The 16,309-nt window shown below is 38.3% G+C and overlaps 1 protein-coding gene across 1 annotated transcript; it reads right to left on the reverse strand.

Annotated features, from left to right (window-relative positions):
* Positions 1–3,201: 3,201 nt before the first annotated feature.
* LOC118805022 (noggin-1-like) lies at positions 3,202–3,843 on the reverse strand. The gene has a single exon (XM_036565625.1). The coding sequence runs from the start codon at positions 3,841–3,843 to the stop codon at positions 3,202–3,204; it is 642 nt and encodes a 213-aa protein (XP_036421518.1).
* Positions 3,844–16,309: the final 12,466 nt, after the last annotated feature.

The raw sequence follows: 16,309 nt of genomic DNA on the forward strand, positions 1-16,309 counted from the left end.
ATATATGTCATCAACTGTCATTGCATTGCAGATAATAAAGTTGATACTTAAAAATGAAGGTGGAAAAAGCCATAAAAGAACCACTTCTGCATATGTGAAGAACATTGCAGTGGATGATTCTTTGTAAATGAGATGTGCGTATGTGGACCATTATAAAGTTCAGAGAAATGTAAAGTCAATGTGCCTATTAAAAGTTTTCTTTGAACTGTACATATAAGCCATTTAGGACCCTTTATTTTTAAGGGCATATTTCATCACTTTCCTGTCAAAACCTTGAATCTACACTGTTTTGGGTTTTTATTGTTGTACAACCTTTGAAAACACCAGCTATCCTTGCATATTTCAATAGAAATGCTTCTAAATTAGTTGGAACATTATGTTATATCACTTTGCATTAATTAATCCTGTAAAGTCTCATTTTAGAGATATAACAGTGAAATGCTGGACCCACTCTATAGGATAGAATGGAAGTATGTGGGATAATTGAATTCAGTTCATAATATGAACTGTCTTTTGTGTTGGAGGGGTCAGATGATAGCTCCACTCCAATTTGTCAGTAGCTGTTCGAGCTCTACATTGTTCACACCAAGCCCTATCACCTCTCACTCTTTGGAAAGGGCTTGTGGTTGGGAACACCCCAGTGCTGCTCCTTCATAATGGGGGCTAATGTTTAAAAGCAAACCATGTGTAGGACCTTTCTAAGGTACCTTAAAGCTCAGTGGGATTTTTGCAGTGTAAGAATGAATGAATGTATGTGACAATGCATGAATGAAATCACATATAGATACATGTTGCTGTCATATCAACGGTCTGAAACTCTTTTGACACGATTTCAATAGTGATAGCTATGAATAATATCTCATTAAGTTTTTTTCACCCTCATCTATTAAGCTACCATTACAGATTATGAGGTTTTGTTATGATGATATAGATGGCAGTCTATAAATACAATGATATACAGACCTGTTACAATTGGCTAATATTTCTATTCAATGGGTTAGAGTAAATTATTTATATACACCATTCTTTGTGTATTGTAGCAGGTAACCCATCCAAACCAAATCTATTAGCATTCACCATAAGGTCTGTGCATGTTTCCCCTTTTATGCATTTATATGAAGTCATTGCCTGCAGCCCTTTACCCAAATGCATTACTTCATTGTGCACTCTGACATTTACTATAAAGTCAAATCCACTCCGGCCCCAAAAGCCTTTTTCAAACAAAGTTCCACTCTGGTGCTTTTATGTTCCAGAATATTTTATTATATGAATATAAAGAATAAATAGCAATTGCTCTTAATTTACAGGATAAAACGTTTGACAAAAGAGCACAGCTGTCACAGCTGTGCACCATAAAAAAAACTCCATAATAAATGTGAGGTCAATAGATCAGAGCTTTCCAAAGAGTGGAAAAACTGCATACAATATTCCAAACAGCTCTATGCGCCATTCTTAGCAATATAAATACAAAAGTTATAGCCAAATATTTACCACAAATACAGTAGACTCTGGTTACACGTAATAATACTGACATTTCTTTTTACAGGCTACTATCACCTTTTACATGACATCATATATACATAAACAAATACATTCCTACACTTCAGAGTATTAAAGGTGGGTAGTAACATTTACTCAGTTCCATGGATGTTAGCTGTGACAAGAACAAGAGTTTCAACAGTGTGTTTACAAAAATGCTGAGATTTAACCATATTGCTTCCTAGTTGAATATATAACTGAAAGGAATGACAACTGATGTCTGTTAGGAACTATTCGTCTCTTTTTGTAAAGAGATGAGCCAAAAACCACACTCAAATAAAAGTATTGATATATCTATAAAGTGTTGACTCAAGTAAAAGTAAAAAATGCTGAATTTGGACTTGGTCACTCCAGTGTCACTTTTACTTGATCAGATTTAAACTTTGTCCACTACTTCTGGTAGTTTTGATGGAACTGTGCTAAAAGCTTAACACAGCACTGCCACTAAAACATCAACAAAAAAAACATTAATAGTAAATATATGAGAGATATTTTTAGATCATCACTCAATAAATGTTAAGTCCCCTTTTGCTAATGACAACAGTACTTTCTAAATTCTAAGCTATGCTAGTTAGGACAGCCATGGATAGAGCTAGCCTAGCTTGGTTAACACTTAGCTGGCAGACTTCACACTAACTGATGCTCCTATTCACACAAATTTAGAAGATAAAGACCTAAGGTTAGTTGGACAAACATTAGCAAGAAATTTGTGCAAAAGTGGCTCAAATCTGGTGGATAAATGAGCATGTTTATAGAGCAAATGTAGCAGGAGCTAATAAGCTTCAGTTATGCTAACAGAAGGGAACTAAGTATCCTTACAGTCTTTAAATCTGATCATTTTCTTACTCTTTCTTACACTGATTCTTCGAGGGTTCTTTAGTAAAGGCAATGGCTCTATACAGAATTCAGTACTACGTAGAACAGGTTGCTATTTTACCTGATTCTTTGTTTCACTGAAGTGAACACTTTTATTTCAGCATGGTTTTAGGCTCCATGGGTGAATGTCCACCAGATGTTCAACTGTAGTGATTTTGCTATCCATTACAAGTGGGTACAAATGCAGTCAACTACAAATGTGTCATGAAAATGACAATATCCAGGACAGAAGCATAAAAATATGGTTCTTCAAGGGTTCTTGAGTAAAGGCAGTGGTTTTATTTAAAACTTCAAGTTCTATATAGAACCATTTCATGCTTAAATGGTTCTCTGTGTGGTGAAATGTTCTTTAGAGTGATGGAGAATGTGTTGTACATGGTTTTTTGAAAACGGTTCTATATAGCACCACAGAAGGTTCTGCTGTGGATATGATGTCATAGAAGAACACTTTTTGGTGCTACATGTTTAATCATTGCCCTTACTAAAGAACCCTTGAATAACCATCTTTTTAAAATGTGTAGTAGGATACATTCCCACCTCCAGATAATGCACACTGAAGCAAAAACAGCCCCCCCCCACCCACCCCCCCAACTTCACCTACTTCTAATAATCAGCCTATGTATTACTTCATAGAAGTACCAGCACTTTTACTGCAGTGTGGTTTAGGCTATTATAGACCACATCTGGATAGTGCATACACAAATTTAAAACAACAAAAAAATATATTACAATGCAGTCCAGAATGTATATATATGCAGCCTATTAACACGCAACCTTAAGTTCACGTCAGCTGCTCGTGCACGAACACTTGCATTCAGTAATGACGGGATAGTGCACGCGGATCCAGGCGCACTTGAGCGTCCCTCGTCTCGCGCATCTCCAGCGCAGCAGCGTCACGTGTGTGGATGCGGCGGGCGTGCACAGCATCCCCGCGGGCACCGAGCACGAGCGCTCGCGGCTGCAGCTACCGAGGCGCACGTAGCGCGGCCAGAAGCGCGCGCCCAGGTCACTCCACGCGTGCGCCACGGGGCAGAGCGTGCGCTCGCGCAGCCACAGGCGCCTCCGCCGCTTTTTCTTCTGCTGCTGCAGCTTTTTCTTCATCTTCTTCTTCAGCCCCGCGTGGAGGTCGCCGCTGCCACCCGCGAGGTGGCGCTCGTGCTCTCGCTGCTCTTCTTGCTCCGGAGGCAGCGGAGGCGATGTGGACAGAAAGCGCGCATCAAAGTGTCCGAGCGCGCGCCTCAACTCGGTCTCGTTCAGATCGCGCTCTCCGGGGTCCAGCGCAGGATCCGGGTCCTCGTGCAGCTCCACGAGCGGCAGGGCGTCGCTCGGCGCCGGACGCAGCGCGTAGTAGTGCTGGCACGCACTCTCACGCGCGAGGCACAGCAAGGACAGCAGCAGCAGCGGGAGCGCGAGGATGGAGCGAGGCATGGCGCGAGGCGCGAAGGGGAACCAGGGAGAAAAAAAAGAAAACAGAATTTGAAATGACACGTTCAGAGTCCCTCTCTCTCCTCGGCAGCTTCACGCGGAGGCGCGTGTCTTCTCCATGGCTACGGAAGCGCGCGGAGCTCCGTTTCTTCTCCACCTGCTCGCGCTCAGTTCGTTAATAAAGTAATTACTCCTGGTGTTTTCCGCCACAGCGTCAGTGGATTATTAATGAAATGTGGGAAAGCAGCTCCGGATGATTCCCGTCACAGCCTCACGGTCTCGCTGTGTCTGCGCGCGCTGCAGCAGCCGTTGGAATCTTTGCGCGCGCGATGGAATCTCTGCATTCTCCGCATGTTCTCCGCGCTGGAGTTACTGGAGATTCTGCCTCTCTGGCGCTCCAGCATGTGATATATAGCTGCGCTCGTGGGGCTGTGGGTGTGATGTAATAGACCTAAACCCCGTTCCGCACGTCGGGGGGTTGTTTGGAGATTCGCCCCCCACCACTACCACCACCACCACACCCCACCGCAGCCCACCGCAGCCCCCCACAACTCCACTAAATTACGAGGCGCAGTCAGGCAGTCAGGGTGGGGAAAGAAGAAGCGCTGCGCCCCCTGTCGGCCATGAAGGCCACACTGTAAAATATATCAACTAATGAGTAATTTGAAAATAAAATAGAAATAAAATAAATCAATGAACAAATAAAAGTAGTAGTATGAGTAATAGTAATTCATCATCATAGCATCATTTAAAAAGCTTATATATATATATATATATATATATATATATATATATATATATATATATACAAAGCACATCTTTTAATGGAACAAGTCATTTCATGGAAGAAGTTAGAAGCGGCTGCTCTTAGAATGAATCACTGAAAGCCTGTTTCTGTCTGAATGAGCAAATTCACACCTCACACTCCAAACACAACTCATCACTTTATAAAGCCATGATTAATTCATTTATTACTGCTAAATCATTTATTAAAGTCTGTTCACTATTAATGCACCAGTACTAACCAAATACGCACAGGTTTACATATAAACTATAAGCTGACTTTAATGGCTTACTGAACTTTTTAGAGTGAGAGCAAGAGACATAAAGAGAGAGAGAGAGAGAGAGAGAGAGAGAGAGAGAGAGAGAGAGAGAGAGAGAAGAGGAAAGGGAAAACGAGGAAGAGAGGACATGGGCAGGGGGGCAAAGAAATATTTTAAAGTATTTCTGTCTCTCTTTCTCTTTATTTTGGTCTCCATCTCTCTGTCATCTCTATTTCTATCTGTATTTCTCTCTGGTTCTCTCTCTTCTTGCTCTCCCCATTTCTGTCTCTTGTTCTCTATAATCCTCTTTCTGTCATTCTCTCTCTCTCTCTCTGATCTCTCTGATCTCTCTCTCTCTCTCTCTCACTTTCTCTCTATCTCTATCTCTCTCGCTCTTGTTCTCTTTCCTCTCTTCAAATCTTATTCTCTCTTCATCTTTCTCTGTTTTGCTTTCTGTCTTTTATGTTCTCTCTCTTCATCTTTTTCTCTTTTCATCCCTTTTTCTTTCTGCCTCTGTCATTCTCCTTCTGTCTTCATTTCTTTCTCCCTTTAACTCTCTCTTCCTTTCTCTCATGTTCTCTCACTCACTTCGTCTTTATCTTTCTCCATATCTGTCTCTCATTCTCTCTTCCTCTGTTTTGTCATTCTCTCTCTCTTTCTCGCTCCCTCTTTCTTGTCTTTTCTCTCTTCATTTTTCTATTCCTCTTCATCTTTCCGTTTCTTTTCATTCCTTTTTCTCTCCGTCTCTGTCGTTTTCCCTCTATCTTCATCTCTCTTTCTCTATTTAACTCTCTTTTCCTTTCTCTCATGTTCTGTCTCACTTCATCTTTATCTCTCTCACTATCTTTCTCTGTCTCTTGGTGTCTATCTTCCTGTCTTTCTCTCTGTTATCTCTCTTTCTCACTCTGTCTTTCTCTTTTATTCTCTCCCTTCCTTTCTCCCTCAGTCCTCTCCTGCTGGAGCTGTAGTGAAGTTATCCAGACCTCTTCTCCTCATCTGCCATCAGCCACCTCAAATAAAGCTACCAACTACACAGCTCTGACAGTTTTATAGAAACTCCAAGTGTGTGTGTGGGGAGGGAGAGAGAGAGAGAGTGAGAGAGACAGAGAAAGAAAGAGACACTGTCTGTGAGATTCTCTGTTGTCGTGGAAGAAAAGCTGGAAAAAACATTGGTACCTTGATAATAAATCATACTGTAATTAACTAACATAGTTAAAAGCAACACACTGAGTTTACTAAATTTAAATGTGTGCATCCATTCCACAATAATAAAATATATTACATCAATGAAATTTTGCACTTCAGTCTATTTATTTTTGGTAAGAAGTGTGTTGATATGTTTTATTGATATTGATATTAGTCCGACACAAAGTAAGTAAAATCACTGTAACACATGACACAGAGTGGCTTGTTGCTTTTATAAACTTGCAAAAATACAAGATAAAATCCTAATGAACAATTCTATCACCAAGCACTTTTTAACAGTTGGCTAGGACCAATAAGCAATTAAATCAAAGCTATTTTTAAAAAAAAATAACTACCAATTTAGATGATGGAGATCATAAAATACATTGCATTCTAACTTTAAGTTTTTTTAAGCAAATTCATCAATGATGGATTATTTTTTGGCAATATTGTGATTGATACAAATGATATTAAAAGACAAATGCCCTGCCCTTATTATTTTGAATACAAGAAAATAAAAATAATTAATAACAATAATAATAACAAATTTTGAAAAGAAAGAAGCTCCAACCAAACCCATCAGCTCAGTCCAGACACCAGTGAAAATTCTGTCAGGCCAGTTTTGGTCATACATGCACCAACCCTTTAAAACAGCTCTCAAACTGATGAAAACATTTGGAGCGTTTGGATGGTGAGCTTGCACAGTGTGTGCGAGTGTGAGAGTGTGTGTGGTATTAGAGCCAGTCTGAAGGGTCAGATTAGCTCTGATAAACACAGTCTGAGGAACAAGAGCCTGAATGTAAACGTCTAGACCCTGATAACACACACACACACACACACACACACACACACACACACACACACACTTGTGTGGCACATTCCTTGTGACAGTCCATTTCACACACTATCTCCCTCATTACTGTTTTTACACTCTCATCTAATGGAGGCCACATTGCAGAAACAGCTAAATTCACACACATGCACACACACACACACACACACACACACACACACACACAGATAGGAGTGTTATTGTGTTTATACTGGCACACCCAGGTGTGCAATTTGGTGGTTTATTTAGCATTTTTCCACACTTCACTCCCACTCTGTCTCTCTCTCTGTCGCTCACACACACACACACACACACACACACACACACACACACACACACACACACACACACACACACGTTAATAACAGTTCATTAGGTTTCAGGATTGTCTGGTCTATTTTACAGCTCCAATCAGAGATTTATAAAGCTGTTATATGTTTATTAGGCCTGATAAGCTAACACTCGTTAATGATTTATTAACTAAACACAAGGATGGGTCAGCTATCACACCAAGGAATATTACACAGTAAAGAAATAAATACAAACAAAAAGTTGGGGCAGTATGTGAACCACAAATAAAAAACAGAAAGCAGTGATTTGTAAATCCACTTGACAAGATATTTAATGTATTATTGTTATTATTATTATTATTATTATTATTATTATTATTATTATTATTATTATTATTGTTGTTGTTGTTGTTGTTGTTGTTGTCTTTTTAAACATACACACTTTGTAAATGTATGCAAAATGCCTACACAATACACAAAAGTTGAGACAGGAGCAATTTAAAACAAGGAATATTGTGAAAAATTCAAAAAGCATCTCATATAGATAATGTAACCGAGTGTAAAAAGAGCAACCAGGAAAGACCTATTTTTATGAGCAAAGATAAGTTGAGGCTCTCTACTTCGCCAAAAAATTGCTCAGCAAATATTCCAATAGTTTAAGAGCAATGAGTGTTTGCAAGGATTTTAAGTATTCCTTGTTGGACCATCTAGATTGTTATCAACATAGTTTTAAGTTTTAAGGTCCTGTTTTTATTGACATTTCATATAATGTTCCAACATGGAATTGAGGTTTGTAAATAAAAACATTAACACATAAACAGTTATAATTCACTCAGATTTTTATCCAAAGACATTAGCTTCAACTTGGACTCACATGAAACAACTTACAAGCATATCTAGTGTATACTGGACAACGGACAACGGTAAGTGTTGGGCTTTGTTAGCACTGTTAACACTGAAACCTAATTCAGAATAGTGATGGAAGTAAAACTCTCCCTTACTCTGCATCAGCTGAATAAAGGATTTAAAAAAATCTTGATGCATTCCAAAAATACGAGTGAAGTGGGGTTTTTGCTTTTTGCCAGGCCAGTTGTTGCTTGTTTGTGGTCAATTCCCCTTTAGAATGTGGATGTCCACTGTAACATCAAACATCTGTGAGAAAAAAGTGGAACTGGAATGAAATGTTTTTCTTTAAATATGTTCTGTGTAATGTGCTGCTGTTGTGTGTTTGGGGCCTGAAGAATGACATTTTGTTCCAATGTGTGTGTGTGTGTGTGTGTGTGTGTGTGTGTATATATATATATATATTTATATATATATATATATATATATATATATATATATATATATATATATATATATATTTATATATATATATATATATATATATATATATATATATATATATATGCATGTTAGTGAAGAAGCTAGTGCAAACAATGTCAACTCAGTCACGGTCTTATAGCAATCAAGTAGTTTTAAAAAAAAGTGCAGGCTAAAGTGCACCATGTTGCAGTGGTGAGAAAAACTGTGAGTCACTCCACTCACATAGACAGTCCCTTATGTCAGTTAGCTGCCAATGACAGATTAGAGATGGAAAAATGTCAAACATTTTTTGTTTACTGATAAACTAAAACTTCCATAATGACAGTTATTTTGCAGGAAATTACGTCATTATGACGGAAACAAGCTGTTGAGCAGCAAAATTTGCAATACTACTTTTACACACTTTCTTTTTATCGCTTGCCATTAAGCACAAAACGTTGATGGAGACGTTGCTACTCTCTCTCTCCTCACTTTCACTATCTCTCTTTGACTCTCCTCACTTTTCGCCTATCACTCTCTCTCACTGGTGCAGAACACTATGAGTACAACTCTGATTTAGCATGCAGCTCAATCAAGGCCTGGAAAAGTTGAACCTGACTCATCAGCTGATGTGGACTGACCAGGGGAGAGAGGGGTGTGTACAAAGGTTTGTTTGTGTGTGTCTGTGTGACTTTCTGACCAGCATGTTTGCGTGTGTGTCTGTGTGTCTGTCTGTCTCCACCTGTAACAGGGAGCGCTGTGTACGTTTACCCATCCCCTCTTCCCTCGCTCTCCACTACGTAACCTTCGTTCAACACTTCATAAATCACATACAGGCCCTCCTCTCACAAGTTTCATCCCTGCACTGCTTGCCATAGTAGAGCTGTTGTGAAACAGGAGGCATTCATCCTTCACATTCACGCATGCACTCTGGTAAGGGTGCCAGTGATGCCTAGAAATAGCACACAGTGCATCCCAACAGGTACATTCACAGTGGTAAACACAATAATATAGGCTACCAAAAACAGCCCAACAGCTGAGTCATACTGGTACAAACATTGATGCAGAGTGTTCATAGCACATTCCAAAGACTTTGGTGGTACATACACTAATATGGAGTCACAGACAATCTAAACAAGTAAATACGCTATTATGTGTTCACAATTTATGCCATCAAGTGGACTCAGAATACAGTATGAATCAACCCCTAAAAGGGGACTCTTACTAGTACAAACAGTATAAAGCAGTCCTCACATGCGGACTCATTCTTGTAAATCTAGTATGAATCTGTTCCAATACTGGCAGACATAGTATGAATAAGTCCCAACAAATGGATACATACTGATAAATAAAGTATGTGTTTTTAACAATAGTTGATCAGTCCCAATAAACAGACGCATACATGTGGTTACAGTCTATTTCACCAGGTAGATACAATATGAATCAATCTCAACAAGAGGACTCATACTGGTAAATACAGTCTGAATCAATCTCAATAAGAGGACTCATACTGGTAGATACAATATGAATCAATCCCAATGAGAGGACTCATACTGGTAAATACAGTATGAATCAGTCTCAACAAGATAACTCATACTGGTAAATACAGTATGAATAATTTCCAAAATTGGACTAGCACTGTTGAATACAGTATGAATCAATCTCAAAAAATCTTCTATTTTGCTTGAACAATTTACATGCTTGGGTATGAGCATCAGCAGTATGAATCTATTCTAACAAGGTGACTCATGTGGGCAAATATATTATGCATCAATCCCAACAAGTGGACTCACCCTGGTAGATACACTTTGAATCAATTCCAACAAGTGCATTCTTTCATTGTAGTATATGTAGTATGAATCATTCCCAACAAGTGGACTCTGTTATATGTATGAATATATTTAAGTCATACTGACAAATACAGCATGAATCAAATGCAAGTACACTCCTATGCATGTTTAAACAACAGTTCATCAAACCCAATAAATAGACACATGAAAGTCAATACAGTAATATGGAGTTACAGTCTATTCCAACAAGTTGACTCATACTGTTAAATACAGTGTGAATCTATCCCAACCTATACTGGTAAATACACAGCTACAAAACATGCCATCATCCTAAATATAGTGGAGCCCATTGCTACCCACATGATTAATATGGTTTAAATCACTGTTCCTTCATTCAATTAGCCTTATTTATTTTCCCTGAGAAATTCCCCAGTAGCGCTAGCTAAGATAAACATACACAGCAATTTCTTCCCGCTTATTTTTCTTAGAAAATAATTAGCGCCATAACAAGTTGTTTGTCAAATGTGTTTTTAAAAGGTTGACCTGTTTTTTCACTAATATATTTATATATTTCTCAGTGGGAGGTAGTGCTCTGTCTATTGGGTAGAAAAAGAACCTGCCCTCTCTCTCAGGCTAAATAAGGCTATTTATACAAGCTGCAGGTTCAGTGTAGCTTGTGTGAAGCTGGCCAGGTGCCCAGTGATGACATCATTACTGTTGACTCCAGGGCAGGTGAGTGATGAACAGTGTATGTGTGTGTATGTGTGTGTCTCGATTCAGACTCACTTGCCATTCTGTAACAACGCCAGGGCTGTGTGAGCACGTGCAGTAAGATGGTTGTGGTTGCCATGTGGCGGTGGACTGGCTGTCAGCTTATTAAAGTGCAGGAATCTGTCACTTACCCATGATTCCACAGTGACTATCCAGTGCCTACACAGCATCTGTCCAACAATGAAACCTAGCCGACTGCTGCCATGTCCCCACCTGTCCAAAATATAGCCAACATCTGGCCAATGTTCAGTCAACAATTGCCAGTGCTTACACTTACATCTGCCCAGTGCTTAGCCTGCATCTGGCCAATGCTGAGCCAACATCTGGTCAGCTGGGTTACTGTGGCTTTCCACAGGTCAGATCCATTGCCAGCATAAACTAGACATCAAGTCCCTGCAGTATATTTAGTGGTGCATGTTCAAGGACCATTCAGTGTCAGTCAAATCAATAAAATCCTTGTTTATATAGCACCTTTATACAAGATAATGTAATTCAAAGTGCTTTACAGGCTGACAAATAGTTAGAATTAAAAAGTTAAGAGAACAAGAACACAAATAAATGTGGCTGTAGTAAGTAAGGAAGTAAGTAAAACAGCATACAACAGACAAAAGAAATTCAGAAATAATAACCTAAAATAATAAAATGATGCAGTAATACATTTAGAACAACCTTAAATGTATAACTGTGAGCATAGCACATCATTAACAGCTTTTGACTCAAAAATTCATTAACAAGAAAGTTCATTTACATTCTGTGAAGACAAAAAAATGTGGTCAGTGGTCTATGCTGGTAATGCCACTAAGCTAATCAACTGACTAGCCTTCTAAACCATTTCCTACATTTATCATGACCAAAAATTAAACCCCAAAAAATTATCTTAAAGCACCAATTTAAAAGCAGAAACATCTTGCTTTCCCTTTTCTCTGTAAAATGACAAACTACTTCAAAAATATACAAGCAGTAACCTACATTTATTAAATCATAACTTCTGTTTATCAAGCTAAGAGCTAGTCATTAGTAGCAAGTAATCACCTGTTCTGCACATTATGAAAACAAAAAGCCTTTTAGACTAAGAGATTGTCACTGGATTGAAAAAGTTTGTAAAGCTTCCAGCATCCCAGCTGTAAAACTTAATTCTTGTTGGAAGCAGTTAGTAAGTAAGTTAAATATCTTGGCATATTTGCTGAGAGGTAAAAGGGTTATCTTTCTAGGGGGTCAGTTGCTGGAGCTCTGTGTTTTTTTAATATGTAAATGTAAAGTAAATTACTGGCTACTGAGTCGTATTACTTTTTACAGTTGTTATGTTATAACACAGAAGATTACTTAATTTTTTTTAATGTACAGTAGAATACAGCTACATCACAGTAATTTTCTTTACTGTCATTTACTATTAAGATGATACTGCAGTATGTGGAAGTAGTAGCCAATTTTTTTTACAGTGTACATAAAAGTAGACGAGTAGTTGGTTAACACAACTGTTCATTTTTTGCAATAACTGGCAGCTGTTGCTAGATTACACAGGTGAGATAAAGCAAAGTGACACTTGAAGAGATGTGGTCAGAGTGCTAATATCAGAAGATATTGGCACTATTAAAACTCTCAGCCAATCGCTTTGCAAGGTCGAAACTAACTGTGATGTAATGAAAATGAAAATAAAAAAAACAAGAAAGGTTACAATAATAGAATAACTATTGATAAAAAATACATTAAGAAAAAGTTATAAAGGAAAAGCACTATTGAAATGCAAAATTTTGGTGTGTGTCAGCTGCATGCTGTAGTCAGATTATGATGAAGCTCATAGTGGTTTCATAATAAGGAGTTATTTTTTCTTTTTTACTTGGTCGCCGGGCCAGGGAATCGAGCCCAGACGTGAGGCGACAGGGTTACCCACTGTGCCACGATGCCACCCCTAGTGAAATCATTCATATGTAATATAGAGAGAGAAAGGAAAAAAGACAAGAGGAAAGAAAGGGATAGGGAAGAGAGAAAAGGAGAAAACAGAAGAGAAGAGCAGAGAAGAGAAGAGAAGAGAAGAGAAGAGAAGAGGAGTACTTGAAAGAAAGATAAGATGACAGATAGATAGATAGATAGATAGATAGATAGATAGATAGATAGATAGATAGATAGATAGATAAAATAGACAAAATGAGAGAGAAAGGAGAGAGAAAGGAGAGAGGTGAGTTAGAGAAAGCACAATGAGTGGACTTAACAAGAAAAAAAGAAGAGCGAGGATAAAGGAGGGGAGAGAGAGAGGGGAGAGAGAGAGAGAGAGAGAGAGAGAGATTAAAAAAGAAAAGAAAGAGTGGTCAGAGGAAATTGGGAGAAAAACAAGAGAGAGAATGACAGAGGAGTGAGATAACGAAAGGGAGATGAAAAAAGAGGAGAAAATGAGGAGAAAAAAGAGAGAGGATAGAAAGAGGAGGGAGAGAGAGAATGAGAGAGTGGTGTAGCAGGCAGTAGTGGTGTAAGGGGTTAAGCAGAGACAGTAAGTGAATCCAGATGTGCTGTTATTATTAATATCTGGGTCTGATGAATGGGAAGGTAAAATTACAGGCGCCAGCCAGGGAGGCCCCACACACACTCTACACACACTCACCCTGCCACCCAGCACCCACACACTCGTCTGCTGCTTTCTCCCTCGCTCCACACCCCTCTGTCACTCTCTCCTCAAACCCATCTCTCCTCTATAGCTCTCTCTGCCCCTGAGAATAGAGAGAAATGGAGAAAGACAGAGAAAAAATGAAAGATAAAGAGAAACAGAGGTACGCTGAGGGAGTGAGAGAGAAGAAGGTGGTTTGCTGTAAAAAACTCTAAAACAACTGAAGTTTCATGCCTTAAAAGAATAGTTTGGTAAACAATCGAACTGACACAGTTTCCCCTTTACTCAAGAAGTGGTTGATCAGCCAAGACATGTTTGGTGTCTGAAGCTTGCGTCTTTAGTTTTGCACTGAAGCTACAAGTCTAATGTAGCTAACAAGTAACAGAAGCTTATAGCCCACCACTAGGCATCATGCAAACAGGTTGCCTAAATTGTCACATACTTGCCTGATTCTGCACTGAGTTGTTGAGTAATCTCAAATAAGCTTCCATACATAATACATATTAGAGACCTGGATAGCTGATAACATCATTCTATACATAGCATAGTGAAGACGCTCAGTTACCTTACTGGTACTTTATGGTGTAAAATGAATGCTTGTCTATGTAAATTTATTACCAAAAAAATCAGATATAACAAAAATGCTGACGTGTACTGCATTTTCCTGCAACAATCCCCAATTTATTGAGTTGCAGCAAACATTTCATAGCTACATTTTCCATGAAACAAGAGCAAAACAAAAGTGAAACATTTTAGGAATAATATAATGAATATCTTATGAGTTATAAAACAAAATGCCTAATATCTGATACATTATTTCATGTGGATAGGCATATCTATTTGAATATATGCTCATCTTCAGATACTTTGAAAAAGCATGAATAGTTTGGAATGAAATATATTGTGTATTTAAATTTTTAAATAAGCTTTTATCAGATTTTGCTCCCCAGAACAGCAGAGAATACAAATACGTGTAACTGATGCAGTCACATATTGTTTATAAGTTGTATGAAGTAAAATTTCAGGTTTCAGTAGGTCCCAGTTGACCAGCTTGGAAGCTTGTATATGTAACTTTTTAAAAGGCCTCTCCAACAATATACAGAATATGGAAATATTTACTAAATAATTCACTGCAACATACAAATTAAAGAGTATTTAGCTTCTACAAGAATCTACACTTTTCTATTAATGTCAGTGGCAATGTTGCATTAATTTGAGTCTGATCTAACAAAGGTGAAAACTTGCAGATTTGTATTTAGTTTGTGTGACTAAGTTTCTGAACTGAACTTCACAAATCATTCACAAATCATCACAACTTTATTTATTGTTACTCTAATAAACCAGTCAATAAGAAGCCCTTACCGATTCGAAATGCATTCTGAATGTGTTCTCACACTCACATGCACTTTACAGTACATCTAACAGGAACAGAAGCCTCATGCATCTTTTATATAGTGATAGAAAACACAGTAAGACACAGAAAACACAAATTTTGCAAGGCATTTGGCTGCGGCCAACATGGACATGCATGGACCATAATTCCTCTGACAGCAGATTTAAATGAGGTAAAGAGAACATCATGAAAGTCTCTGAATGGATCGCCAGGGAGACGCTCAGAGACGCTCAGTTACCATAATTCTGATTCTGTTACATCTTAAAGGAAAGACCTTTCAGAATCAGTACAAGCTTGTGGGAACGCTTACATTCAGGAAGTACGTGCAGCTGGAATAGTGGCTTCAGTAGTGTGCACTCTGTCAGCTATCTTGGTATATGTATATCTATGTATATCTATGATATACAATTTTATAGACAGGATATCATACGGTGTCAAAACCCACGTAAGCAAATCTAAGCCAGTGCTTAAAGCACATACACATATTGTTTGAGTAAATAATAAAAACATTCTCTCTCATTCAGACATATAGACACACACACACACACACACACACTCATAGATGCACACACAAGCTCATTTCAGACACATCAAGGTAAGCCAACATGGCTCTGTTTGCCATTTCTCATGGTTAAAACAGTTAGGTTTTATTAGACCGTTAACAATGTTAATTACCATGAGATTAAATCAAGTCAATTAATGCTCCGTTAACGTGCCGTGAGAAATGGCTGCTCAGTGATTCAGGGTGAGAGCTTGCATTTTTCTGCTTTGCTTTTTTTCATGTACTCTCTTAATACTGCTGATTTTAGCTGAATCAAATGAACAAACTGGTGCCAAGAATTTATTCACCTCAGGTTCAACATTTTTTAATGTCAGGCTTTAACCCCTTAAAACCACAGGCTTATTCTATCTAAGACTCGTTAATCAGTAACTACAAGGACCACAATGCAAACTGGCTATTCATAGTTTTTCTTCATTATAGAAGGTTATTCATAGTTATTCTTCATCATCGAAGGTTATTTGTCAGTCTGTAAGGTTATTTTTCATTGTGGAAAGTGAGTTCTTTAATAGGTGCATCTCAATGCTAAAACAATACAGGCTCACTGTCTGAATCAATCAGAGTGTTAGATTGGCTAGTAAGTCAGAAAAGGTTTGAGATAATAGAGAAAAATAGAGAAGAGGAGGGAAACGAGGAGAAGAGGAGGGGAATTGTAGAAAAAGATAGAAGAGGAGGACAGGGAAGAAGAGGAGAAACAGGAAA

The sequence above is a fragment of the Colossoma macropomum genome, unplaced genomic scaffold (genome assembly GCF_904425465.1).
Source record: "Colossoma macropomum unplaced genomic scaffold, Colossoma_macropomum, whole genome shotgun sequence".
Taxonomy (NCBI): Eukaryota; Metazoa; Chordata; class Actinopteri; order Characiformes; family Serrasalmidae; genus Colossoma; species Colossoma macropomum.